The sequence below is a fragment of the Vigna unguiculata genome, chromosome 2, assembly GCF_037176805.1.
Source record: "Vigna unguiculata cultivar grain cowpea cultivar isolate G323 ecotype 2 chromosome 2, ASM3717680v1, whole genome shotgun sequence".
NCBI lineage: Eukaryota > Viridiplantae > Streptophyta > Magnoliopsida > Fabales > Fabaceae > Vigna > Vigna unguiculata.
The window spans coordinates 36,821,267-36,847,495 of NC_140793.1; the positions used below are offsets into that span (position 1 = coordinate 36,821,267).

At 32.0% G+C, this 26,229-nt stretch overlaps 3 protein-coding genes and 1 pseudogene across 3 annotated transcripts; all 4 read right to left on the minus strand.

Moving 5' to 3' along the window:
* Positions 1 to 1,069: 1,069 nt before the first annotated feature.
* On the minus strand, positions 1,070 to 3,226 carry LOC114171220 (tryptophan synthase beta chain 1-like). Its single transcript, XM_028056393.2, has 5 exons — positions 2,829 to 3,226; positions 2,356 to 2,715; positions 1,840 to 2,273; positions 1,641 to 1,735; positions 1,070 to 1,555 (listed from the first exon to the last, which is right to left on the minus strand). Exons 1-5 carry the CDS (start codon positions 3,156 to 3,158, stop codon positions 1,371 to 1,373), a joined length of 1,404 nt encoding a protein of 467 aa, XP_027912194.2. The 5' UTR covers positions 3,159 to 3,226; the 3' UTR covers positions 1,070 to 1,370.
* An 8,878-nt stretch (positions 3,227 to 12,104) lies between these two features.
* Positions 12,105 to 19,613, minus strand: LOC114173287 (homeobox-leucine zipper protein PROTODERMAL FACTOR 2-like). The gene is made up of 13 exons (XM_028057576.2): positions 19,455 to 19,613; positions 19,200 to 19,306; positions 15,684 to 15,971; positions 15,458 to 15,575; positions 15,132 to 15,320; positions 14,590 to 15,024; positions 14,396 to 14,497; positions 13,991 to 14,191; positions 13,695 to 13,869; positions 13,280 to 13,551; positions 13,083 to 13,178; positions 12,623 to 13,006; positions 12,105 to 12,465 (listed from the first exon to the last, which is right to left on the minus strand). The coding sequence occupies exons 3-12, from the start codon at positions 15,908 to 15,910 to the stop codon at positions 12,641 to 12,643; spliced, it is 2,181 nt and encodes a 726-aa protein (XP_027913377.1). The 5' UTR covers positions 15,911 to 15,971; positions 19,200 to 19,306; positions 19,455 to 19,613; the 3' UTR covers positions 12,105 to 12,465; positions 12,623 to 12,640.
* Positions 19,614 to 21,453: 1,840 nt separating this feature from the next.
* Positions 21,454 to 23,909, minus strand: LOC114174652 (COBRA-like protein 10 pseudogene; annotated as a pseudogene).
* A 112-nt stretch (positions 23,910 to 24,021) lies between these two features.
* Positions 24,022 to 26,009, minus strand: LOC114173401 (pectinesterase-like). The gene is made up of 2 exons (XM_028057769.2): positions 24,891 to 26,009; positions 24,022 to 24,798 (listed from the first exon to the last, which is right to left on the minus strand). The coding sequence occupies exons 1-2, from the start codon at positions 25,849 to 25,851 to the stop codon at positions 24,101 to 24,103; spliced, it is 1,659 nt and encodes a 552-aa protein (XP_027913570.2). The 5' UTR covers positions 25,852 to 26,009; the 3' UTR covers positions 24,022 to 24,100.
* Between the last annotated feature and the right edge of the window lie 220 nt (positions 26,010 to 26,229).

Here is a 26,229-nt window from a genome sequence, read left to right on the forward strand (position 1 = left end):
TTTATTTATTTCACATATATCATATATTTATTATATTTTTAAGAATTATTGTACACTTCTCAATATTAATATATCGTGTATGTATCACGTATCGTATCTTATTATTTTCAAAATAAATATATCAAATACGTGTCATATTCGATGCATGCATCATATACGTGCATCACATGAAATAATTTAATTAATATTAGAAGAGACAAATGTAAATATACTGTTATGGATATGAGATGAAGATAAGACACATCTTTCATAATTATTTAAAGTACACAAAAATTTCATTATTTCCATCCTTATATTTATATAAATGTTTTATAAACTTTTGATTTTTTAATTAATGTATTTAATTAAATTAATTAAAATAATTATTAATTTTATATAATAAATCACTTATTTATTATTAATAGTTAAAAATGAATTTCGTACTAACGATTAACGTTATAATAATTGAATATTTATATTTTTAAATAATATGGTTTAGAAATTTATTTTTTGAGTTATTTTTTATTTTAATTTTTATTGAAAGAAAACATGTTGAGAAATTCAACTTGTCAAATTTGTGGGTGTTGTGCTGTGCCACCTACTGATTATCTAACCTAATGTAATCAAGAAGAAGGAGGTCTCTTTTCATAAGCACACGAGAGAGAATTGAGGGAGAAAACATGGTTATATTATTTAACAAATTAGTGGTACGTGTGGTACTTGAACAGTAATGATGTATTATCATTTCTCTAGAAAGGTAAGATCTCCTTTTCGTAATATATAATATATTAGAGAGAGATGAAAATAAAAAAATATTAATTTATTGATAATAATATTTTAATTTATATTTTTTTATCAATTTTTAATTTATTATATCAATTATCCTTTAATTATCTATTTAACTTTTTCTATTAATATAATATAATAATTAAAAATAATCAAAATAATAAATAAAAAATAAAAAAAAAGAATCAAAATATTATTATCATAATTCAATTCAATCATGTATGGTCCTACAATACGATTTCATTTTCGTTAACATTAAGGAAGAAATTGATTTGTGATTTTGTGAATTGATTTAAAACAAATCTCAGCAAAGATTTGATCTCTTTTTCGTCGAGACCCTTTTATTATATACAAATAAATAAACATATATGCCTTTTTTAATTGATTAAAACAAATCTCAACAAAGATTTGATCTTTTTTGGTTGAGACCCTTTTTCTATATACAGATAAACATATATGAGGAGGTCAATGGTCTGAAAATAATTATTTACGACCATTTACTAGGTTATACCAATGCATGCATATGTATATTTTTGGTATAGCATCATCAGTGAAGGTGGTATTGAGCTTAAGGAGAAACAATAGTTAGGTAACTAATGTTTTTGTCATTGTGGGTCCAAGAGTCTGCGATTGAAGACTATAGCCGCATCCTTATCTCCACGCCCACTACAGTTCACAACCACTTTAGTACCATCGCAGAGTGTGGGAGCCAATTTTTCTAAGATACCCAATGCATGTGCTGCCTCCAGGGATGGAAATATGCCCTCTAATCTGCATACTTTTTCGTAAGCTGCACATTATGTCACTGGATTAGTAATTCGTATAATGTTTTTCATAACTCAAATGGTAACAAATGTTTTTGGCGAAAGTAGTACCATCAAGAGCTTCTTCGTCAGTTGCAGCACAAAATTCAGCTCTCCCACTTTCTTTAAGAAAGCTTAACTCTGGACCAACTCCTGGATATTCCATCCTGCAAGTTCATATCAAATGTGGGTTAGTAAGCTTTTAAGGTTAATGTTTGTGACGTGGGAAAGATATCAAATACTAAATAACCCTAATATTTTAATCACTGACCCAGCGGCAATGGAATGTGGATGGATAATTTGGCCATGTTGGTCCTGTAGTAAATAGCTGATGGCCCCATGGTAGACACCCACTTCTCCTTTGCTCAACGTTGAAGAATGTTTGCCACTCTCAAGTCCCAAACCCCCACCTTCGACTCCAATCAACCTTACATCTTCATCATCAACAAACTCATGAAACAGACCCAAAGCGTTTGACCCTGTCCCCACGCAAGCCACCAGAACATCTGGCTTCCCTCCCCACTTTTCCAACGCCTGCGTCCTCGTTTCTTTCCCTATCACCGACTGAAACTCCCGAACCATGCTCGGGCATGGGTGTGGTCCCACTGCCGAACCCGTCAAATGGTATTTATTTTCCAAATCCCCCACCCAACACCGAAACGCATCCGATGCTGCATCTCTGAACCCTCCATCAACTGCTTCAACCTATGCATCCACAAATCATCCATTACTAATTGCTTCTTTTCAACGCACATGTTTGGTAAAGAACAGAGAAAATGGTTTATACCTGAGCTCCTAGCAGCTTCATCAACCGCACGTTTGAATACTGTCTTTCGATGTCTTTGGCTGCCATGAAAACCGTGCACTCCAAAGCGAGTTTTGCGCATGCTGCTGCCGTTGCAAGGCCATGGTGTCCAGAGCCAGTGGCGGTGACCACGCTTTTGCATCCCATGCGTTTAGCAATCATGGCTTGCGCAAGAGCGTTGTTCATCTTGTGAGAGCCACCGTGGTTGAGATCCTCCCTCTTTAAGTATATATCAGGCCCTGTCCCGTTGTTCCTGCTCTTATAATACTCCGACAATCGTTTGGCGTGATACAGAGGTGTCTCTCTGCCAGCATAGTCTCTTAACGCCTCCGCCAGCTCTGCCTGTGGGGACCCCCATAAAGGTTAAATTAAAGGCTTTCAATTGTTCTATTTATATATAAACATTAAGCTATTAGTATAAGAGTGAATTTGATGAATTTGGGTAATTAATTAACCTGAAAAGCATCGTCGGCCATGGCTTTTTTGAACTCAGCTTCAAGCTGGCTCAAACAGGCTATAATAGTTTCAGGTACAAATTTGCCTCCAAACCTACCGAACTTTCCCGAAGTAGAAATGGGAAGTTCCTTCTTCTGGGGAGTTTGGAAAGGTTTATTGTCCATTGAGGGTGTTGGAGGGGGGACGTAGGTAACGTTCAACTGAGGGAGCTTAGTTTGGTGAGTGACGAGAGCTTGAGCCACCACAGAAGCAGCGCGCTCTTTCTGATCTATGAACTTGCTACTTCTGGAATGGCACCTTATGAGTGTTCCTTGCAGTTTACAAGCCATGAGAATTGTATGGTGTTTCTGTGTGAGTCAGGAATGAGATAGAGAATTGTGTTTGCTTGCAACAATGTCTCTTCACAGGCTATATTTATACTGTGCCTGGGTTTATGTCACCGCGTTCACGTTCTTCAAAACAAAATCTTTGGACCCTTAAATATTTAAAACGTGTTTCGAGACAATAATTGCTTTTTTTTTTTTTTTTTCACATTATTCACTCACGGAAACAGGTTCAAATCTCAGCTCCACCAAACACTTATCCTCATCCACATCCTACGGTTACCGTAAGTTTGTACTAATTAATTGCTATATTTAGCATCTTTTCGCAGAGAACCTCTTTGTGAGGAAAATACATTAACTAAAAAAACATTAAACTTTTTTAATTGCTGAAGAAATAAAAATAAAATAAAATAACGAGTGTAAAGTGATTATAGAAAAGAAAACCATGTAAATTTTATTTTAAGAAAATTATATTTTAACATTGGGATACTAACTAATAATATATATGTAAAAGATACTTTTAATAAAAAATACATGTAAATGAATTCTGAGTAAAATAAGTACTAAAATATTTTTTATTTAAGACTAGTAACGCAATATTTTTTTTCAATAAAAGATTATAGATAAAATTGTTTTGAGTCTCGTAATATAATTACCCTTTATGTTAATTTAATACATTTAACTTTTTCTTCTTTCCGATGATCTTCTGAGACTCAGAATATATGCTCTTTTTATTTGAGTTGAAAAGTATGAAAGCTTACGTAATTAATAATTATTAATAATTAATACAAATTTAAAGTTGTTGTCTATTTATGTTTTTTTTAATAAACTTTTATCTGTATAGAATCCACTGAATGTTAAATATAAATTTAATATTTCATATATGATTATTTAAATTATATTTTAGTATAAAGTGGAGGTGTATTAGGATGAACCAAATCCATTTTTTTAATCAACACCTTTTCATTATGTCTGTACAACATTAATTATGCTTAAAATTTAGTAACATTGTGCAGGTTCTTGTTGTTAACGATCATGATTTACCATCTTCTATTAATCTATGAACTATATGGGTAGGAACCGATTGATTTGATATTCCACGCCATGCTTTTACTTCAATGTCACACTTATGACGCGCCTATTGCCTTTTAAACGTGTGTGTGTGTAAAACTCCGAAGGAAAAAATATAGTTTGGCACGTCTTTTAAAGTGAATAAAAGTCACTTCATTAATAACTTATGTTAATGACATAATATTTCAAGTTATAAAACAAAAAATGTAATTAAAATGATATTATTTTAAATTGGACGTTTTTAATTCTGAAATATTGGCACCAAAAAATAGAAAGGTAGTTAAATTACATGAGAGTGACATTTGGGATGAGAATTGTCTTAAGTGACAACGCTTCTTTCTCGATCTTTCTTTTCTTTATGCATCTTTATATTTTTAAAAACTTTAATTTAATTTTAAATTCTTCAATCTTTCTTTTCTTTATGCATCTTTATAATATTTAAAATTTTTAATTTAATTTTAAATTCTGAAATGTATAATTTATAGATATTTTAAATTGTACAACCTGAAATAGAAATATAAAATAAAAAATACATTTTAAATTAAAAATGGTCTTTTCGTTTGATCTATGAAGGTGAACGAGTAGAAAGAAATTATGGAGGTACAAAAAGAAGAGCCAACCAATGGATTATGTCTTCCACTTCAAGTCCTACCGATTTTTTTTATTTTAAAACAAAGGCCCAAATGTTTTTTCAAGTTTTGATTGGACTTGTTAATTAGATAAACTCATGGCTTTAACTTTCTACGCCCCCATAAAATATCTTCCATCACCTCATCATTTTGGATTTTATTTTTCGAAACGCATTAAATCACTTTCAGAAACATGTTTTCGAAAGATACTCACTCACTTTTCTGGAAAACACTCACTTATTCCTATTCCAATTTTTTTTTTTCAGAAGCTTTAATGGGGTAAAATAAGAAAATTGATAGGGTGCCGAAAGTAACACCCTGAACTGATTTGGTTCGACTGGCCTTATTTTTGTAAACCTTTGGGCCGAATTTGGGTAGTCCAGAGTTTGCCAAAACAGTGTCAGCCATTAGTAGAAAGTATCAAAATAACTTACCAAACCACTATGCTGGTTTTAGATTTTTTTTTTCTTAAATCACAACCAATCATATTTTAGTGTTATTCTACTTTTACAATAACTTATTATTCTTCTCTGTCGAATTTATATATGGTGCTCTAAAAAAAAAAAATAGAAAAGTATGTCCGATCTAAAAGAACCACAAAAATGGCAACACTTTTTACTTTGTCGAAAGAAGATCTTCCACGTCTCTAAATCTATACTTGCAAAATGTTATCAAAAAATTCACATTTTTTTTTCGTTTTATTTTTTTTATTCTCCACCATTTACACAAAAATTCGATATGATTGTAAAAAATATGGAAGATCGTTCCAATAAATTAGAGAAATAAATTTAAAGTGAAAAAACATATTTAAAGGAAATAAGAAAAAGGCACGGTGTTACAATACGCCCAAAAAGATGAGAATATCGACTAGATAACATATTTTATCAATTAACTATATCATTTCATAATTATATCAATACAACATAAAATAAAATCTATTTATAATATACTATATTAAAAAAATTGTATAATTAAAAAATTCAGAGGACAAGGTCCCCCCAGCCCCACCCTATAAACTAGATCCTTCACGGGCTGGACCAATGTGGCTGTTCATCATCATGCTCAACTTCACCTTCAGTGGGCCTTTTACGAATTTACTGTATCTATTGGGTTTGAATTTGGATTTAACTCCCTCTCACTCACTTTCATTCTATTTAATTTTTTTTTATCATTTATATTTCTAATAATATGAGTAGGTTCGGTGGGTTAGGAAAAGAATAGACTAGTAAACGAAGAAGAACACAATTTTTAAACAACTTCTATGAGTTTCATTTGTAGGGATCACGGAACAGAAAACGTGTGTTTTGTTTTTATTAAAATCACTCATTTCAACGACACCTTTAACCTAGCGCTTTTTTCAACATAGGCTCGTTTTCTCTTTCCTACTTAGCTTCAATTCATGTATAATAAGCCCACAATAATATTTGATTTTTCATTCAAGTGAGAGAGAGACATATAATAATCATATGTTTTTGTATGATATCGTGTAACATGTTTTTTTTTATCATATGTATGGAGACATAACATGCTAATGTTATGGAATATTTATTAGATTGCATTTCATACCATAATTTCAATGCTTTAAACGTTTATGTTAGTATCTAATTAATCATTCATTTTGAAAAACAAATAAAATAAAAAAAGACCCGAATAATTAAGAAAGAGGTAGCTTTCATTAATTAATGAAAATTCTATAATACACATTCACAAACAAAAGCTAACCGGTTAGAACAGTGTAATGGAAGATTCATATTCCAGCTCTAATTTTGAGAAGGGTACTTGATGCAGAATCATCATGCTTCATGTACCTTCACTTCTATGGCAGCATTTAAAAATGAACTTCACCCGCCAGAAAGAGAGAGGAAAAAAAAACAGTGAGCACCTAGTTCCTAGCTAACCTAAAAAAGTGAATTAAGTGTTGTGTTTTATGTATTCATAGATTCTGATTCCTTCCTATAGTTCCTTCTTTTGTCTGATGAAATTAATAATAACCCTACGGCTTCTGCCACCTTCAACTACGCCTCTGCATCAGTGTTCTTGAGCAGAAGTCGGTGATGGAGCTCCAAAAATGACGTCGCTCTCTGCTCTTGATTCTTAATTTCCGGCCACAACGATATAAATGAGCAACTGATTTTTTTCTCAGTTTTCCAGTGCTTATCATCTTCCTTCTTATTAACTGCATATACATATAATGCAATTTCATTTGTGCTAGCGCTGCTGCATCATGTATATAGGTATGTACCTTCTGCACATTCTGCAAAACTTTTAATCTACTCTTCCACCAATTAACTGTTACGCCAGACCATTCAATTTCGAACTATAACTGCGCTAAATCCCCACCCAAATCTCCTTCACACTCCATCGGTTCTAATCCATTATACGGTATATATTACTTTTAACAGTATTGTGAAGCAACGTAGTGAATAGGTATGTGGGTAATAATTATTACGTATACGTAATCTTCGCTTCGCTTAGGTATGACAGTATATAATTACGAGGCTCTGTAGTGTACTGTAACCGCAGATTGGCTGCGGCAAGGAGACATACGATAACGAAGACGAAGAAGAAGGTACACGCCGGCCGGTAAGAGGGTAAGAGAGTAAGACATAATTGGTTAGAAAATATCAAAGTTTTTTATAATTAAAGAAGGAAAATAACTAAATAATTAATATAAAGTGGTTATATATATGAGATTGTCATTACTAAAAGATAAATTTTAATTTTAATTTAATTTTATAAAATTGGTTTTTAATAATTTTACAATAATTTATATATTATAAATTAATCTGGTATCCAATTAATAAGAGACTTCTAATCTATTCTCTCATACTTGTAATATTAAACATTAATGATCGATAATATGAGTAAAATAATAAACTCAATATATAAAAAAAAAATTATTTAGACTAAACTATAATTCATGATTATGATAATGATAATGAGTTTTCAATCTAATTCAATTTTAAAAATTTACATTGTAAGATGAAATTTTTACTATGAATTAATCTTATATCTAATTAATATAAGTCTCGGAACAAAATTAAATATAAAGTAATTAATCTATCTTATTAATTGGAAGGGTCAATTTTTGAGTATTGCTGAGAGATTATCTGAATGGAAAATGAGATGGTTTGGTATAATGGAAATATATTAAAATCAAAGTATTAACTTTTTATGTATTGAATTTGTTTGTTTGAACTAAATAATGTTATTTTTTTTGGAAAGCTAAAACTATTATTCATATATATTTTAAAATATAAATATTTTTTTTAAAAATTAATTAAAAAATAAAATGAAGTATTTTTCAACGAATATTATTTATTAATTGACAATAATAATTTAAAAAAAAATAGAAAATGAAATAAATAAATGAAAACAAAATAATCATTCACGCCGTATCCATGAATTCCCAACTTCTCTCAATTTCACACAATGTTTTTGCCTTCAAAATTTCTTCACACATATCTACTAACATCCGTACCAAATACTCAAAATTCTGACCAATGGACTCATCTTTCCTTATGAATATTAAATTTACCATACCAAACACACCATTATAATAGTAATATTTTGTGTATAGTCAATACTTGAAAATATTTTGGGACTACATGTCCAAACCATTCAAAACTATAATGAAAATTTAACATCTGGTAATAAAATATTATATATATATATATATATATATATTTCAAACTAATTAATAAGGCATATTTTTTATAATTTGTTTTATAAACGATAACTAATATATAAATAAAAAGTGAGAACATTAGGAATGTCTATAATATATCAGTAAAGACAAAGAATATCAGAAATTAAAATTTATGAATATTATATCTCATTTTCAACATGCAAAATTCATAAATAACACTTAAACTCTCAGAAGACAAAATATAAATAAAATGCATTTTTGTATAGACCCAAAATATTAAAAAAAAAAATCTAAACATACAATTGTATCGAAGATATAATATATTTGCAAAAGCCTGAAGTCCAATTTATTAAAAGAGTATTGATTAAGATTTTTTCTAATTTATAACATTAGTAAATAAGTATCACTCGTAACCCATTTATAACTAATACTTTTTTATCAATTATAAAAATGCCTTTAAAAAATACTTTATGAAATATATTGTTAAAATGGACGAATTTTATAGTGGTAGGAGTTTGTTTAACCCCCACCAGAACTTTAGGCGTAGAATCATTTTCATGCCCCACACCTCTTTAAAAAAAAGCACCTACTTAAGGACCTCTGAATGCTCTTGTTTATAACAACATTCAATGGTTTCACCAACTCTTGTTCAATTTTTTATGTCTTTACATATTTGGGGTTTTAAGTTTTCTGTTGCACAGTAATTTTGTTCTACCAAACATAGAAAATAAGTTGTCTTATTTTTCTTAGAAAGCATTTTAACTTATTACATAGGGATATTAATGTTTATTATTTATGCCATAAAAATTATAATAATAAATAATACTTTCTTATCATGAAAATTATATTTTATTAAATTTATAATACATACTTTTTTTAAAGTGAAGTATATTTTAAATGCTAAAAGAACAATTTAAATAGTGGAGAGTACAAGTTTTCTTAATTTTATATATATATATATATATATATATATATATATATTAATAATAATTTACTTTTAAAATTATTGCAATATTTGTTTCTGAATAGAGATAGGGGATAGGGGAGTACTGGAAGTGAAAAGTGGTTAATAAATGAAATATAAAGATGACAGTTTGAAATGGTTGAGTGAGAATTTTTTTTAGGTTTGAAATGATGTATGAAATGTAAAACAAAATGAGAAAAGAGAAGAGAAAATAAAATACTGAAAATCTCAAACTTGTAGAAGATAAAATTGGAATCTTTATTTTTCTTATTGAGTATTGCATAGTAACAGAACTAGGGTTCTTATTTTTTTGCATAGCATTTCAAAATTATTTAATATCCAAACTTTCAAACAAATGCAAATATTTTTGAACACGACGACAGCAAGAATTACAATCTTAATATTTTTCTTATATGAAAACATGTTTATGTGGCATTAAGTATGTTATAAAATTTTGTTTAATGCACAGAAGAATAATATATTATAAAGCACTTGTATTTGAAGAACAATTCATAACAAATTACACAAAAGAATATCAATTTAAGGAGCACAAAAAATATCTTAAAAATAAGTTCTATATTTTCCATAAAACAAGATTTACTTACAAATACAGTTTCATTTAATTATGCTTTAATGAATGGATTAATATTAACTTAAAATTCAAATTATATCTAAACAAAAATCTATAAAGTATGATCATTCAAGCAAATTCATATATATATATATATATATATATATATATATATATATATATATATATATATATATATATATATATATATATAACTTGATACGGTGTGAAATTGTGTGAACTACTACACGTACGGTTTCCATATAAACAAGAACTGGTAACATAAATTACAATAACATCTAAATAATTATTAACTTTTAAAATTAATAAACTGTGAAAGAAATTCCTCTAATGTCAAATTATTATTATCTTAGTTTTAATATTAACACGTGGAATTGTAACAATCCACATAATAAATCGAGTGTCCATTTCTTGGTGTCATTTAGTAGTCAACCATTTACCATTTTTGCATCTCACCAAGGCTTAACTTGAAATATATTTAAAAAAAAAAATCAATAGCATCATCAGTAAAATTTGCTAAAAGTAATCAATATTGATAGCCGGTAGAATATTTTATCCCAACTTAATTTATAACCAAAATCAGACTCTTATTTTATACAGTAAATTCAAATATAATAATCTATGACAAAAGAAGTTTAATTTTTTTCCGAATAAATAATTAATTTAGTACCGTGAATTTATTATAGTTAATATATATATATATATATATATATATATATATATATATATATATATATATATATATATATTTTAAGAAGTTGATAATCATGTCTAAATAAATTAAATTTCATTATAACTTATTAGGCGCATTACTGATATTTTTAATCAAATAATTTAGTCATATTAAGTAATATCTTTGAAAAAAACTCATGGTTGAATGGTAACATGATTATTCATATTAATTAAAACATATGATTCATTTTATTGATTTTCATTCATATATATTTTTATACAGATCATTTAATCTTATAACATGTTATTCTTACAAATCATAGTTAAATCAAAGGAATTCTAATTATACAATATCTTGTATAGTTATATAAACCTATAATTTAATTAATAAAATATCTTCATCTCAATAATATAGTCAAAATTTTAAAAAATTTAATCATTTTAATAAATAATGATCAACCTATATTAGTTCCATGATAAAAAAAATACCCCAAAAGAGATCAATCATTTGAGAGAAAAATAGTAGTAATGAAAATCATTATTTTAGAGTTTAATTTTTATATGTTGCTGATATAAAAAAAATTATATTATCAATCAATGAACAATTAATAATAAATATGATTTTAAAAGTAGTTATAAGAATAGACAAAAAAATCAATTTATGTTTATATATATAAAAAAACACTAATAAAAAAAACGTACTAAAAATCACCAGTCAAATTAAAAATCGATCATCACAAAATAGGAGAATAATTCACCCAGAGATATGATTAGAAAACCATTTAATACTATAAAATACGTTTAGTTTGGTTTACGTTAAAATAATTATTTCTAAGGCCATAATATTAGCCCATACCATAAACAACAACAAAAAATCTCAACACAAGAATTATTCAAAGTGATATTGGTTCTTTGAAATTTTTTTCACAACCAATCATACATAATTATAATGTTCAGAAAGGAAATTAAAACTATTTTACTCAAACAATTACACTGGCAAAAAAACTGGTATCCTCTTAAATTCATGACTATAGGTTAGTAGGATATGCAATATAGAGAATTGAGTTATATAAGGTACCAACTATTGCCATCTAACGTTTAATTACCTCAACCGTGAAAGACATTTTACCCTAATTTAGGTAGGGTTCGGAAAATTTCAAGTCAATGAATGCATCATACTTGCAAATAATTATCCACTGAAAGAATTTTCAGATATTGATAGTTTCTTTAATAATTCATGAGAATGTTTTTCATCAACATATCTTAGATGATTCCCTATACCTACCTCATGATTGAAATTTTGAACCATATTGACTAGTTATAATAAGTTTATAGTAGAACGGATAGGGTAAAACTGCGATGATCAACATACACATACTCGGCAACTTTAAAAGAACACTTGAAAAATAGACGAAAATTTGCTTTAGTTTACAATACAATAGAAAAAGCTAACATAACCCACTTCAGCAAAGTTTGCTTAGGCCTACAAATACTGCACTAAAAATAAATAGGGAACATGAAAATTTGCTGTTATTCTAAGTTAAAATCTTAAAAGCTGGATGGAACTATTTTAGTTTTCATCAGTGAAAGTCAATACCCGAACCTAAGATTCTCCAAAGTTCTACCATTGAAGTGATTCTCCGAGGTGCGTTCATTGACTTCTTTCCCTCTTTTGAAAACGAAATAGACACCACTCTGAGCTTGTTACTTTCACCTCTACTACCCTTGTTATAACACTGCAGAAAGGAAAACAGTATTATCAGAAAGGTTTGCTTGTTTTTACTACGCCATTAAGGAAACAAAACCTCTATCTCCTGGAGATTCATTCTGCATAAGCACTTCAATGATTCATGCAAAATCAACATCACCCTTTAAATAGTAAAATTTGATTACCATGTGAAGGTTCTGAGATTAGGTGTTGTCACGTATCACTGCGACCTTGATCCTTTCAACTGTGCACTTAATTAGACTGTTAACAGTTGCCACTGAACCCAAAGATAGTTTTGCTGTTGGGGCTGAATCAACCAAGATCTGGAAGGCAACTGTGAGTAGAGAACCTCCTGATCCAACATCAAGTATTGACCCACCGTTTATTCCAGGTCCATCAGGAAGAATAGCAAAGCCTGAGGGAAGCAAGGCAACATAATCTGGATCCCCTCCACCCAACACTACATTCATAGCTACAATATCCACAGGAGCATAAACTACATATGATCCAGTAGAATCAGTGCAACTCTCTTGAAGTATCAGCATATTACTTTGGCTTGAATTTGTACTCTGCAGCATATACATGAGAAATATTGATAAGTTATATGATATGTATCATGAAATGGATGTTATAGCAGCAACTTACATTGACTCTAAGTAGGGAGACACAGTTGCCAGGATCACGGCCATTTGCTATGTGTGCCAATTCTTGAACTAGACCCCCATTAGAGAGAATGTCCCACTGTGAATGTATTGAATTGAATGTATCAGCTTCAGGTATGAATTGCTGATTTCTTATAAACATGGATATAAAAGATGTAAGTACTGAAATATTATGCACACCTCATTTCTTGAGTTTTCATCGCGTAGGAAATCAAAAACCCTCTTTGGAGGAACTGGGAGCCAGAAAGAAGTGGCAGCACTGAGCACTATACCGGGTGGTCTGCCAGGTTCGTCAGTGCTCTTTCTAGTCATGACCCTTACGTCATCACATCCAGTTGCAGACAGTGTTGTCCAAGCATGTGCAGTAGAAGCACCTACACCAGTGCAGTAGCTAATAACCATTCTCTCTGCCAGCTTCAGCATACTTTTTCTTCCCTCAGCACTGGTTATCACTGCATTTTTTGAGGATATTGGAAACAAGATCACACGCTGCTACTCATCTATTTGAGTATATGCACATCTTATATTAACAAACAAAATTTATAATACTATCTTAAAATTGAAGGAGCTTGAAAAACTAAGTTGATAAACATACCACAGAGGTTCCCAGCTGGTATGTTGTTGGCCATTGAACTGGCAAGACGTTCGCATTGTCTGTCTAATGTAGCCACCCAGCGTTTAGCTCCAAAGGCGAGACCGGAATTGACTAGGGTTTTATATATGCTATGCACCGCCCTATCATCCACTTCTACATGTTCGATCCATGTAACCTGATACATAAGAAGAAGAAGGCACCAACAGATTAAATTATAATTCTGTTTTCTTGGAATGTTGCCTTCATATTATAAACCGTGGAAATGTAAAGCTAGAAAGTGTGTTTTTTTTTTCTACCTTGGAGTAACCATTTGGCAATTCTTGAATTAAACATCCAGAGGGTCTTCTTCGGCTTCTTGAGATCGTACTGGGTCGCAGATTATCCAAAGAAACATCCACCACCGCCCATATCCCATCCGGTTGCTGCTTACAGTACCTTACGAAATAGTTCTCACGAGTAGGAACAAGCGGTGAAGGGACTTGGAACTCTGCAGACATCTGAAACATTAAAGAAAAAACACATTGTTAGAGCAAATGATGGGTACTCCTCGATGGTATCAACAAATCTTGTAAGAGGTTAGAGAAGTAGAAGAAAGATATATGTTTTTTTATGAATCAATGTATGTGCTGCTTCAGGAGAAATAAGGTTGTTTGTCAACTATACAAGTAGATGATACAGAAGAAAGATAGAAAGATGAGTACCACTTGCAAGGCTCCATTGTAGTTTCCTGCTACTCCAGTTGAAAGGACTTCAAGGGTCAATGCTCTCGAGACAATACCGCAAAACATAGTTGACCATTGGTTCTGAAACCGGTAACAATGAATGTCATTCTCAAAATTATAATACATATGACCGTAGCACAGATTGTAAAGAGCTTTGTCTGATTATCACTCACCACATCCATAAGGATATCGATGAGGTTAATGTGATTCATGATGACCACCACAGATTCCCTTGAAGCTTCAGATCTCAAGCCCAGAGGTTTGGGACCTAAACCTCTGCTAGGGAAAGTCCTCAAATAGTCTTCTTCATTCAGAATCTCACAGTGGTGGTTCCCGGGGACCCATAACGAGTCTCCAGCCTGAGCTAGTCTTGTGAGTTCCTCCATCGCTGCAACAGCAAGCTCCACGATCATGGGCTTGTCAGCATCAGCTGGAGCTGGGAGTGACCTGAAAAGGTCACTACCACCATACATTTCTCCTACAGTGCCTGACTGTGCTCCATAGTTCCCGACAGGCATGTGATTGTTGTTGAGTGATGAAAGGTTGGAGTACGAAGATGTCACGGGTTTTCCAACGTACTTGGCCGCAATTCCTGAAATCCTATCAATCTAAAGATTTTTTTTTCCATGCAAAAGAAGCTTGGTTATACGCTGAAGAAGAAAAGAAACATTGAATAATAATCTTTTACACTATATATGCACAGGACCCGACGTACCTCTTCTCTTAACCGAGCGTTCTCAATCCTCAAGTGCTGTTCGTCGAAGGACATTTCGCCAAGGGCAGCTGGTCCTCCACAGTTGGGGCATGTAGCATTGGTTAGGGCCTCCTTGTACCTGTTGTTCTCAGCGCGAAGCTTTTCGTTTTCGGCCTTCAGAATAGAATTTTCATGTCGTTCATGCTGAGTCTACACCGCCAACATAATTTAAGAAGAGTGAATCTCATTTAAAGAAAAAACAAATTAACTATACTGCAGAGGTTCATAAATTTATATATACAACCAATGTAAAGGTATATGTTGTTTAGAGTCTCTCTTTTACTTACCTTCATCTGGGTGCGCTTGTTTTGGAACCAAAACTTGACTTGCAAAGGCTCTAACCCCAAATCCCGGCTCAGTTCTTTTCTTTGCTTGTCGTCTGGGTGAGGACACTGCTTGAAGAAGCTGATGAAAACAAAAACACCAAGTAAGCAAACATATATATATATATATATATGACGTTATCATGAGATATAATAATAAAGAGTCATAAATATAAGGGTGAGTGATTACGCTTCCATTTCTTCTATCTGGCGCTGTGTGTGGCGACGGTAACCCTTCTTTCTGGGTCTTGGGTTGGGGTCTTGGTCGTCGCCGGAAGGAGCGTCCAAGTCAGTGCCAGACTTGGTTTCATATTCATCATCTCTGGGCTTTCCCGGGTCAGCTTCAGAGAAAGTAGTTTTGTGTGGTGACATATCAAGCATGTGAGAGTGAGAATCAAACATGTTTGTGTGAAACATTGAGTTAAATCCTCAAGTTAAGGAGCCACGAGCTTCTTCTGTTCTTCTCTTCTTTTCTGGTCTGTCAACACAGGAATTCAAAAACATTTAACACGAGCAAAGATGCGGAGAGGAAGAAGTAGCACATATATATTGTGTACGCGTGCCCGTAAGAATATATTTTATAAGGTTTAATATGATGAGTACGTTAAAAGTTTAATACATTAAATGTTCATAACTAGGTAAGGTAAATATTTAATATTTTTGGTATAATAAATGAGCAATGCTATTTCTTTCAAAATATAATAAATAAAATATATTAAAAAAATAAAGGCATTAATACCATAAATTAAAAAAATACAAATACCAATTTGTCAGTTGTCCATATATGACACCAAAATTATTAGTAGAGTTAATAACACAAAAATACAAAAATTGTTTATTAATGCTCTTATTTATTTTATATTTTCTTATTATTTTTGAAAGTTTAATGATTATGAAATAAAAATTAAACTATCAATTTATAGAAAAGCCTTATTATTATTTTTTTATAAATATTAACTTATTAGTGACCATTAGGATAAGAGGAAAAAAAACACACACATCATTCAAAATGGATAAACTCAAAAAATGAAGCAATTGTAAATAATTTCTGATTAAACCTGTTCTCTAAAAGATATTTTGCTAACATTTGATCTACTTTCGTTATCCAAAAACGTTCATTAATTAACTGTTAATGGTGGAATTAAAAAAATATTATTCATTGATATTATACAACAAACGGACCAAAGAAAATAAAAAGCCATCGAGATATGTGGTTTAAAAATATTGATAAAAGGGAGTAATAAGTATCTTCATTTGTAATAAAGGACACAATTGTTAACATTTACTATTTTACTTGTTAAAATCTAATAAATTTATTACATTTATATTTTTTAGGTGACCGCAACCATTTAAGTAAATGTTCATTTAATGTTGTTTAAATAAACCAATAAAAAACAGTTTTAACAAAATACGACGTATAAATACGTCTTTAGAAGAAAAAAAAACCCAGCTCAATACGATTTTTGTTACATGGGAGAATTTGAATACTTTATATCGGATCTTAATGTTTATCGAATACAAATACAAGGAATAATTTAAAATTTCTTACAATACCTTCTTAAAAAATTTCATATAGTTGATAAAATGAAAATGTTTTGTATTCCTTTATTTGTTTATTTATTTTAATAAATTTTTATAGTATGACAAATAATTTATGGATTTTGGAATGTCAAACATAATTGAAATGTGAAAGCTTATAGTGATACCAAACATAATTTTATTTGAATAAAATAAAAATGTAGTGACTATTTTGAAATTTAAAAAAAATATAAAATGAATTGAATTTTCTTTTGATGCTTTCATTTAAGTATAGCAGAGCATCACAGTGAATAAGTGCGTAAAAAGAGTTGCTTGTTTTAATTTTAAGCATATTAACATGTTAGATTTAAGCACCTTACATATAATTTAAACCAATACTAGCTTAATTTTAAAGTCTTGTATTTAATCTTACACTATAGTTAAAGCATTTTATCTTTTACTTCCTTATATAAAATAATTTCTAGTTTGATAATATTGTTTAACTTTAAACAACTTTTTCACTAATGAGATAGTCTAAAGCTTTTGTACACGTCAAACTAAAATTCTAGCATATAATTATTAAAAAGAAAACTTATCCTTTCTGTTTGAATTGGTTAATTAGAGTGTAGAACTATAATTTTAAGTTGATATGAAATTCATTTTTACTCATAATGGGTTGGACTATATCAAATTTAAATGAAAATATGTGCTGTTGTTAATAATTATTATAGTAATATAATATTAATGATAATAATAATAATATTATTATTATAATTATAGAAGTGATGCCAATGATAAAAGTAAGAAAATAGTAACTAAGACAATGATAACAAGAGTTCCCAATCACAACACTATTTTAACTATTTTTTTTATAATAAATAATATATATTATTAAGACTCCTTTTTATAACAAGTTTAAGATAGAAGAATGAAGGAGCAACGTAAACGTAAAAAGGGTAGTAACTATGCAATGTATCATTATTATGACTTCATTAAAATTCCAAATTTAAGTGTTATTAGTTCATAGTTTTAATTGCCATGCTAATTTCATAGGTCAATAAAGGCTTTAAAGATTAACGTGGAGAAATTTTGTTTGAAGATACAGCATTACTCAAATTCAATCTACAGTCAAAGACCTACAAAATTACAATAAAGGTTGACAAAGAAGGTACCAATTTGGAAGTGCTAAAAAATTATGGTTAAGGAAGAGAAGTAAAAATAAAAAAGATAAAGATATTAATATCAATAAATAGTGAACTTTTAATAAAAATAATTTGTACGAAGATATAATTGTTATATTTTTTTTAAATAACAATGTTATATCTTCGTACAAATTATTTTTCTTAAAATACTTAATATATATACAATTCATTTAATACTTCCATACAAAAAGAAAGTAGCATTATTTCTAAGAGGGTTAGAATTATTCACTCAAAAGTTAGAAATTTTTTTGTAACACAAAATAAACGAGAATAAGAAAGAGATAATCTTCTCTAACTATTTAGGTGAATGAAAGTAAATAAATAAATAAACAATATACAACTTTTTGCAATAACCACCTTAAATAAAGTTATTTAATTATTTTTAAGAAAATCATGTTACAAAAAATATTTACTTTTAAAAATTAAAAAACGAGGAGTAACGGGTCATTTGAGCCCGGCCCATTTCATGCCAAAGATGGGAGAAGAGTTTTTTATTTTTTCTTCTTCTGACATCACATAAGAAACTTTCTCTCCCATTATATTTCTCACAAATAAATACTAAAAATTGATTTTTTTTATTCAATATCTTCATCCCTTCTACTTAAGTTCATTAAAGCAAAAAATGAGTAATAGAAGGGAATTATAATCCATTAAAAGAATGATAATAAAAATACAACGTATTCATATTTTAACATTACTAATTAACTATTAAGATAAATAAAACCTGAAAATTTCTCTAGGCCGGAATTAAATTCTTCTGACATCAACAATTAATTAATAAAACCTTTTCCCTTAATTTTAACATCACGAAGAATAAGAAAATGTTAAAATTTTCCACTATTCAAATTGCAGTTCAAGTAAAAACATGCAAAATCTATCTAAGTTAGAATTAGTTTTGTCCCCCATAAAGAGTAAGAGAATGTTTTAAGTTTTGAATTTGTTCTTAGTGTTTAACCAGGAGAGAAAATAAGAAATTAAGTGATGACCTGTTGGATTAACCCTGAAGATGATTGCAATGAACGAAGTGTTCCACTCTCTGATAAAAACATTCGTCGTCTAACGCATGTCGCTGTCTCTGCATCACTTCATGCCCCTATCATTTCAGATTAAGATGCAGGATTAGGTGATTCTTATAAGTAAAGGTTGGCACCCAAAATGAAACGAAAATGAAACAGAAAATAGAATAATAATATTGGTAGAGTTGAATGAATAAAGTATTTGAATGTGACTCAGAAGTGAACCTTAGTTTTTGTTATGTGTCGATGAGAACTGAGACGGTTGTGGTTGTGGTTGTAAGAAAAGTGTGTGTGGGAGGAGTGGTGAGTGAGAGGCTGACAATGGCGTTTAAGAGAAATGCTTGTGTGGGCCAAAGTGAAAAGAGAGAGAGAGAGAGAGAAGAAGAAAAAAGAAGAGATGAAATGAATAAATAGAAGGTTAGGGGTTGTGAAAGTGAAGAACAATTGGAGAGGTTTGGCAGCATGGAGTTAATGCAGAGCAGAGTGTGTAAAAGCATTTATGAAGTAGATAGATAGTTGATAGATGGTTAGATATCCATACTCAGAGAGACAAAGTTACTCCTCTCATATCCGCTATCTCAAACCCTAATTCTACCTCCAATAATTTTATGAAGACAAAAATAAAGTAGGAAAATGATTTTTTTATTATTAAATTTTGACAATTTTTTCTTATAATTTTAAGTGTCATTTTTTAAATAATTTTTTATTTTTTTATTTTCAATATTTTAAAACTAATTAGAAAATGACACATTATGTTATAAGAAAAAATTATCAAAATTTACTAATCAAAATATTATTGTTCAATAAAATATTCACGGATAAAATCTATTTCGAATAGTTAGTATTCAAGAAAAAAAAATATTTAATATTTATTTATAAATGAATCAAGTACAAATGTCATATTTTATATATATATATATATATATATATATATATATATATATTATTTGTAAAAATTAAAACTTAATTTATTTTTAAATTAAATTAAATTTAATTAAAGTTAAATTTATTTTATATTTTTTGGTAATTTTATTTTAAAAATGTATAATTTTTTTAAAATATTCACCGGTATTTACGGATGTGCATAAAGTTACACTACAAAAAATTTTAATTTTAGTTAGTAGAAACATGGTTAGGTAACTATAAAGACTGATATAACCATCAATCTGTAAATCTATTTGTGTAACGATAGATTCAAATTAAGGCAGTCATTGTATTCATTACAGCCTACAGGTAAGCTATTCAGAGTATTTTCAAAACTTTTCTTATATATTGTCATTAAATTGTGTGACTAATAGTTATTGAATATAATATGACTGATTATTGAATTAAAGTTAAATATGTTTTTGCTTTTATATTATTTTTAAAAATTATATTCTGGTTTTAAGTTAAAATTATATATTTATTGTGCTTTTGTATTTCATAAAATATAAAATTTATGTAGAACATTATTTCAATAATAAACATCAAAATGTTATATTATAGATATAGTTATTGTAAAACTTCGTTATCATATAAAAAATATTTAACATTTGTTAAGAATGATCTTTTAACATGAATTAAAAAATGAATTTAGAAAATGATTTTAAAAGAAAAGAGAGGTAACATTGAGGAAAAAATATGAGAAATAAAAAATGAGAAAAAAAATTATGAAAGTTTATGAATGATACTATTGATTTAATGGATTAAGAAATATTTTATTATTATTATTTATATACAATAGATCAAGAAAAAAAATTATTATTATTATATTTCCTTCCTTTCCAACTATTTCCACTTGTAACAAAAAAATTTGCATCCCTTTTTTATTTTGTTTTTCGTGATTTTAATCTCATTTTACACATTTTCAGCACTTTTCTATCTTGAAATAAAAAAACAAGGTCAGGTAGCTTTTACAAAATACATGAACATAGCAAATATATAAGTTAATTTAAAAAGGAGATTCAATTCTTTAAAATAGTTTGAAAAATAAAAACTTGTTTAGTCCTTTTAATTATGGTTTTCTCTGGTTGAATTCAGTATCAGGGACGAAAAAGTAGAAGGCTATGGTCATCCAAATTTTGTTTTAACTGTTACATTACATGGTTACGTTTTTATACCATTTTTTCATAAGAGAGTAGCGGAGTAGCGATGCAACGAAAGAGGAGAGACAGAGAGGTTATAACAACGCTGCACACATAACATAAACCTGTCTAATGGAACTGTTCTTAACAATAGCATCTTGTTACAGCACATGACTGAATATAAAAGCTAAAGCGAAAAGCAAAAGTTGGTACGCTAAATCTACAACAACATTAGGTTGGTTTCCACTTTTGAGAGGGATTCGGGTAGGAAGGGAACACTCTTCACCGTTAAAAATGACCTTGGAAGGGAACCCATCTCCTTCTGCAACTTCGATATTTGGTGAATACTTCTTCGTAAAGGAAATAACGGATTGTTGTTTTCCGGGAACATGTGGGTTTGATTTATTGTCCAAACCTATGAGATAGTTTGCTCCTATAAATCCTTGCAAGAAAATAGTATGGTTCAGCGTTGGAATGGTGGTTGCATTAAAAGAATACGCTGCTTGGTAGCCGCGAGGAGTCTTCTTGAATTGGAGCGCGGTGAACCAATTCTCAAACTGGGAATGCATCCAGTTGAACAGAGTGATTCGAGCACTCCACCCACCTTTGTAGTCGGAAACCACGTGCCAGTTTATGCTCACTCCGCAGTTGTCACCACAGGGTAATCTTTTGGGGATCGTAAAATGCTTCATTTTGGCCCAAGCAACCGTCTTTGTAGACCTGTTTTCATGGGGTACAAGGAGAGCTTCCGGAGGGAGAAGCATTGCCGGAGATTTGGGATTGCATTTATGGGTCTTTGTGGTGTCACAGCCACAGGCACATGTGTTGCAAGGGATTACGGAGTCGTTGTAATAAGAGGAGAAAGAAACACAACACCGAGTGCTCCTTTTGGTTGGCTTAGTGATATTGCAGACTATTTGCCAACTTGCGAAGGCAATAACCTCTGCTTCGAGTCCCCTTGAGTCTGGGAATCGAGCAGGCTCCACTCTTCTGGGTAACCCACATTGGTAATTCGGGTTGAGAATGCCCGTTATTTGCCATTTCTCCGGTGGGTAAATTGCCGTTTTGTTTGAATCCGGTGGGATTTTGTACACTAGCATTGTGAAAGCAGCCTTGGATTTGCTGGGGTCCATGAGGACGGGTAAAAGATTTCCGTTTTTGCAACAGTTAGGTATCTTTCCAAGTTCACTGTCGTTGTATTTCTCTGAAGGCAAGTCACTCACTACAGGATTCTTCTGACAGTTAAGCACTTTAGAGAAATCCAAGCCGCCGTAATACTTTCCTGCCTCACCATTGACGCAACCTAGGGACTCTATCTCACGAGTGAATGCACCTTTCATAGAGTATATAAATTCCCCTCTTGTCCACTCCCACGTCAAGTTCCAATGATCCAACCGTCCCAAAAAGTGTTCATTATCTATCACCACCTGAACCATGTAATTAGTGTCAAACACTTGAGTAACGTCATAGGATATCAGAAGATCCCCTTTTTGCCGTGCCATGAATTTTGTCTTCTTAGCAGGTGTTTTCTTCGCTTTAGGGTCCTTTTTGCAGCACGCATACATGGAACTCTCTGTGGACCATCGTATCACTAGTTAGTTAAGTTTTACAACTCAAACATGTCATCTGCTACTGTCGGCAACAGTTTTCAAAACAAACTACTTTCTATAGACAAAAGCTTATTATAAATCATTAAAATTGGAGAATCATGAGCAAGAAGAAGAGTAGTACTACTCACTGTGGGTAGTTGGTTTGGGGCATTTGTAACCATCGTTTACCAACTTGATGGTTTTGGGCATAGGAACCGTAGGGGGTTTTACTCCAAACATGGTACCACTAAGCTCGATGATGGCTTGCATTTGGTTTAAATCTTGAGCTGTGTTGATTGCGCTGTCCAAGTCTGGCTGAGAAGCTCCGACAAAGGTAGTGCCATTTCCTACCGAAGCGGGGAACTCAGTTGCCTCTTCTAGACTGCCTCCACCGACGGAGACTAGAATCTCGTCATGTTGAAACTCTATGAACAACTTCCACGCCTTAACAACTTCTTTGCCTGTGTTCAGAACTGATGCGGTGGAACTGAAGGCCCACGACTGCGCCGTCACATTCTTCACTTTAGGGAATTCCTTGGTTCGAGTCAGAAAGTCATAGGTAATGAAAATCCCGTCACAAGTTTCCCCTGCTGGAGGCAAAGCCTTGGGTTGTTGGGTCTGTCCCTCGCACTCGTGAATTAATATTCCACATGAAACCAACACTAGTACTACTATTGCTGCCACTGATGATAATGATGGTGATAGATATGGCAATGATGTGCTCGCCATGTCCTCTTGTTTGCAACGATTATGGTGAAAGGTGAGAAAAAGGATGCATGGTGGTTGCTAGAGAATATTTGGAAGGTCGAAGAAGAGAAGAGAGATGCATGGGGTGATATAGAGAGTGAGAAGTAGTGTAGTGAAGTGCATGGAAACTCCAAATATGGGTGAAGAATAAGTCAAACGACAACATCAGCCTTAAGTGTGCGATGTATTTGGCGGAGATAACGACTAACTAACGCCCATTTTCAAATCTCTATTTTCGCACTGATTTCAAATCATACTATGCTATAAAAAAAATATTATTCTTTATTATATGTACGCCTAATTTCAAATATTAATTATTTATTTGAAGATAAAAGGAGTTTATTTTATACATATTAATTATTTTATTCTATACATTAGAAAGCCAGTGAAAACTTTGTATAAACAGAATCTCCAAAGCTCTGTTTTATTTGATATTGGCATTAGATACATATAAGCACATAGGCAACATTATTTATAGACCTTCAATGAAGTTGACCCCAGTGTTCTTCAACCAAACATCACCTTGGATGAGGTTTTTTACTGTGAACTGGTTAGCCACGGCTGCAGATTTGATGATGTGGTAACCAGTCCAATTCACTCTTTGACTGGTACCAGCACCTGGTCCTCTGTTCATGTACTCTCCATAATACAGGGTTTCCAAATAGTCTTTATGTTGGTTATCCCATTCGGCCCATCCCTTTGGGTCAATATGCCTGTCCAGATAGGATTGCATAACGACAGTCCTCGAGAAGTTCTTCCACGGGCGGCCCAAAAAGGTTTGGAAAGAGTCTATGACGGGCGTAAGATCCTCACTGGGGGTGAGGTTACACTGTTGAATCGAAGTTCCTGTGTTTTGGTTTGGATCTGTTCGTCCTTGGGCTGTCACCATGTTTTTCTGATTTTTCATGGGCTTTCGGGCCTCTAGCGTACAGTTCTGGAAGACAGCAGCTGCGTTTCCGAAGATGAAGTCAATGGTGCCTGTAACCAAGGTGTCGCGGTAGAACTGTCTGTTGGAATGGGCGTAGAGCGTGTCTTGATATGCGTCCACGCGGCAACGATTTATCACGGATAAATCAGCGCCCACGCGGAGAGCCACTGCCTGGTGCTTTTCTGGGCCTGCTGAATTTTGAAACCAAATGTCTTGGGCTATGAACCCATCCCCAACCGCCGCTGCATACACCCATTATTACCAGGTTAAGTTTCAATAGGCCCAATACGTGTACAAAATTAAAAAAAAAAAAAAAAAAGAGGAAGGCCCTTACCAACAGTAGCAGTCTGGAAAGTGCCCGTTCCGTCGATGTAGTTCAGGCTTCCGGTGATGATGGTTGTATCCATGCTGTCACCCACCAGCATCACGTTCTTCTTTCTCTTACCGATTTCAACTTTCTCTTCATACGTTCCCTTCTTCACATGAATAACATACCTCGTCTTGCTTTTATCGGGTACCGACGCCACAGCTTCGGCAACAGTCGTAAAGTCACCACTCCCGTCCTTAGCCACCACAACGTTCGGCTTGATCTCTCCGGCGGAAGACTCTAACAGCCTCCGATCCTTGCTTCCCACCCACGAGGGAAACTTCCCATTTAGCGGCACGACTTCAAGCTCTGGATTTGGAGGCAAAACAGCAACAAACATGGCTAAAGAGGTTCTTGCTCTCGAGACCAAGTCCTGAAGCTCTGCCTCCATTACCGTTCGAGCTCGCCCCTCCAATCCGTCCAAGCAAGTTACATGATTAGTGAGCACGCTGCTTAGCCAAGTGTGTGCATCTCGCGCCGAATCGGTGGTCCCTTTGGTTAGGCTAACCTTCGAGTCCCAAACTCTGTCCATGGATAACTCCATCAGCTCCACGCAATCCCGCAAGGCAGCTTCTTCTCTTGGATCGTTCATCCTCACCCTCATGGCGTTGGTTGCCCCCATCACTCTCTCAATGTGTGAGGTGGATTTCATTAAAAAGGATTGGAGCAAGCCGAATTTGTGGTTTTGCGTGGCACTAAAGATCGGATCTTGTACCACTTCTAAGACATGTGTTAAGCAGGCTGAAGGATCAACCGCGTGATCACAAACACGGTGAGAGATGGTGTTGTTGAATAAGAGGGTGGGTTTTGTGAGATAAGAAGCAATAAGAGCTGATGAAGTTAGCACAACGGCTACCGAGAAGATGAAGCAGATAGTTTTGGAAACGGATTTTCTAGGGTTGTCTAACAGAGATTGGTGTGTTGCCATGGTTTTCAGTGTGTCGGCTCTTGCTTATCTGTTTTGCTTCACTGTTCTTATATAGTTGGATGAATTCAACCACTCGTTCTGAACGAGGATACCATGTGACTTGCTCTCTGAATTATATATTCTGGATTTAGCTTTACAGTGATGGAAGTATGGACTCTTTTTGTATTTCACTGCAAAGGACATTCACATGCATAATATACGACAATATGAATAAAATTCAAAGTTTTTCTTCTTTTTTTTTTTACTTCACCTTATACATACTTTAGTCGGATTGAAGAGCAAATTGTAATCACATGTTGTGCACAAGAAATCTCACTTGCAGGCCCAGTTTGCAAAATGTCGACAATATCTTACTCTTTTTGTTCACCCAGCTCATTA

Excerpts from the sequence above, each read along its gene's own strand:
- LOC114171220 (XM_028056393.2), bottom strand. The coding sequence starts at position 3,158 with ATGGCTTGTAAACTGCAAGGAACACTCATAAGGTGCCATTCCAGAAGT. Across the intron at positions 2,716-2,828 it reads TGGCCGACGATGCTTTTCAG|GCAGAGCTGGCGGAGGCGTT; the intron begins GTTAATTAATTA and ends GGGTCCCCACAG. Across the intron at positions 2,274-2,355 it reads TGAAGCTGCTAGGAGCTCAG|GTTGAAGCAGTTGATGGAGG; the intron begins GTATAAACCATT and ends GTGGATGCATAG.
- LOC114173287 (XM_028057576.2), bottom strand. The coding sequence starts at position 15,910 with ATGTTTCACACAAACATGTTTGATTCTCACTCTCACATGCTTGATATG. Across the intron at positions 15,321-15,457 it reads ACAAGCGCACCCAGATGAAG|ACTCAGCATGAACGACATGA; the intron begins GTAAGTAAAAGA and ends TTGGCGGTGTAG. Across the intron at positions 13,179-13,279 it reads ATGAAAACTCAAGAAATGAG|TGGGACATTCTCTCTAATGG; the intron begins GTGTGCATAATA and ends ATACATTCACAG.
- LOC114173401 (XM_028057769.2), bottom strand. The coding sequence starts at position 25,851 with ATGGCAACACACCAATCTCTGTTAGACAACCCTAGAAAATCCGTTTCC. Across the intron at positions 24,799-24,890 it reads TTTCCAGACTGCTACTGTTG|CGGCGGTTGGGGATGGGTTC; the intron begins GTAAGGGCCTTC and ends GGGTGTATGCAG.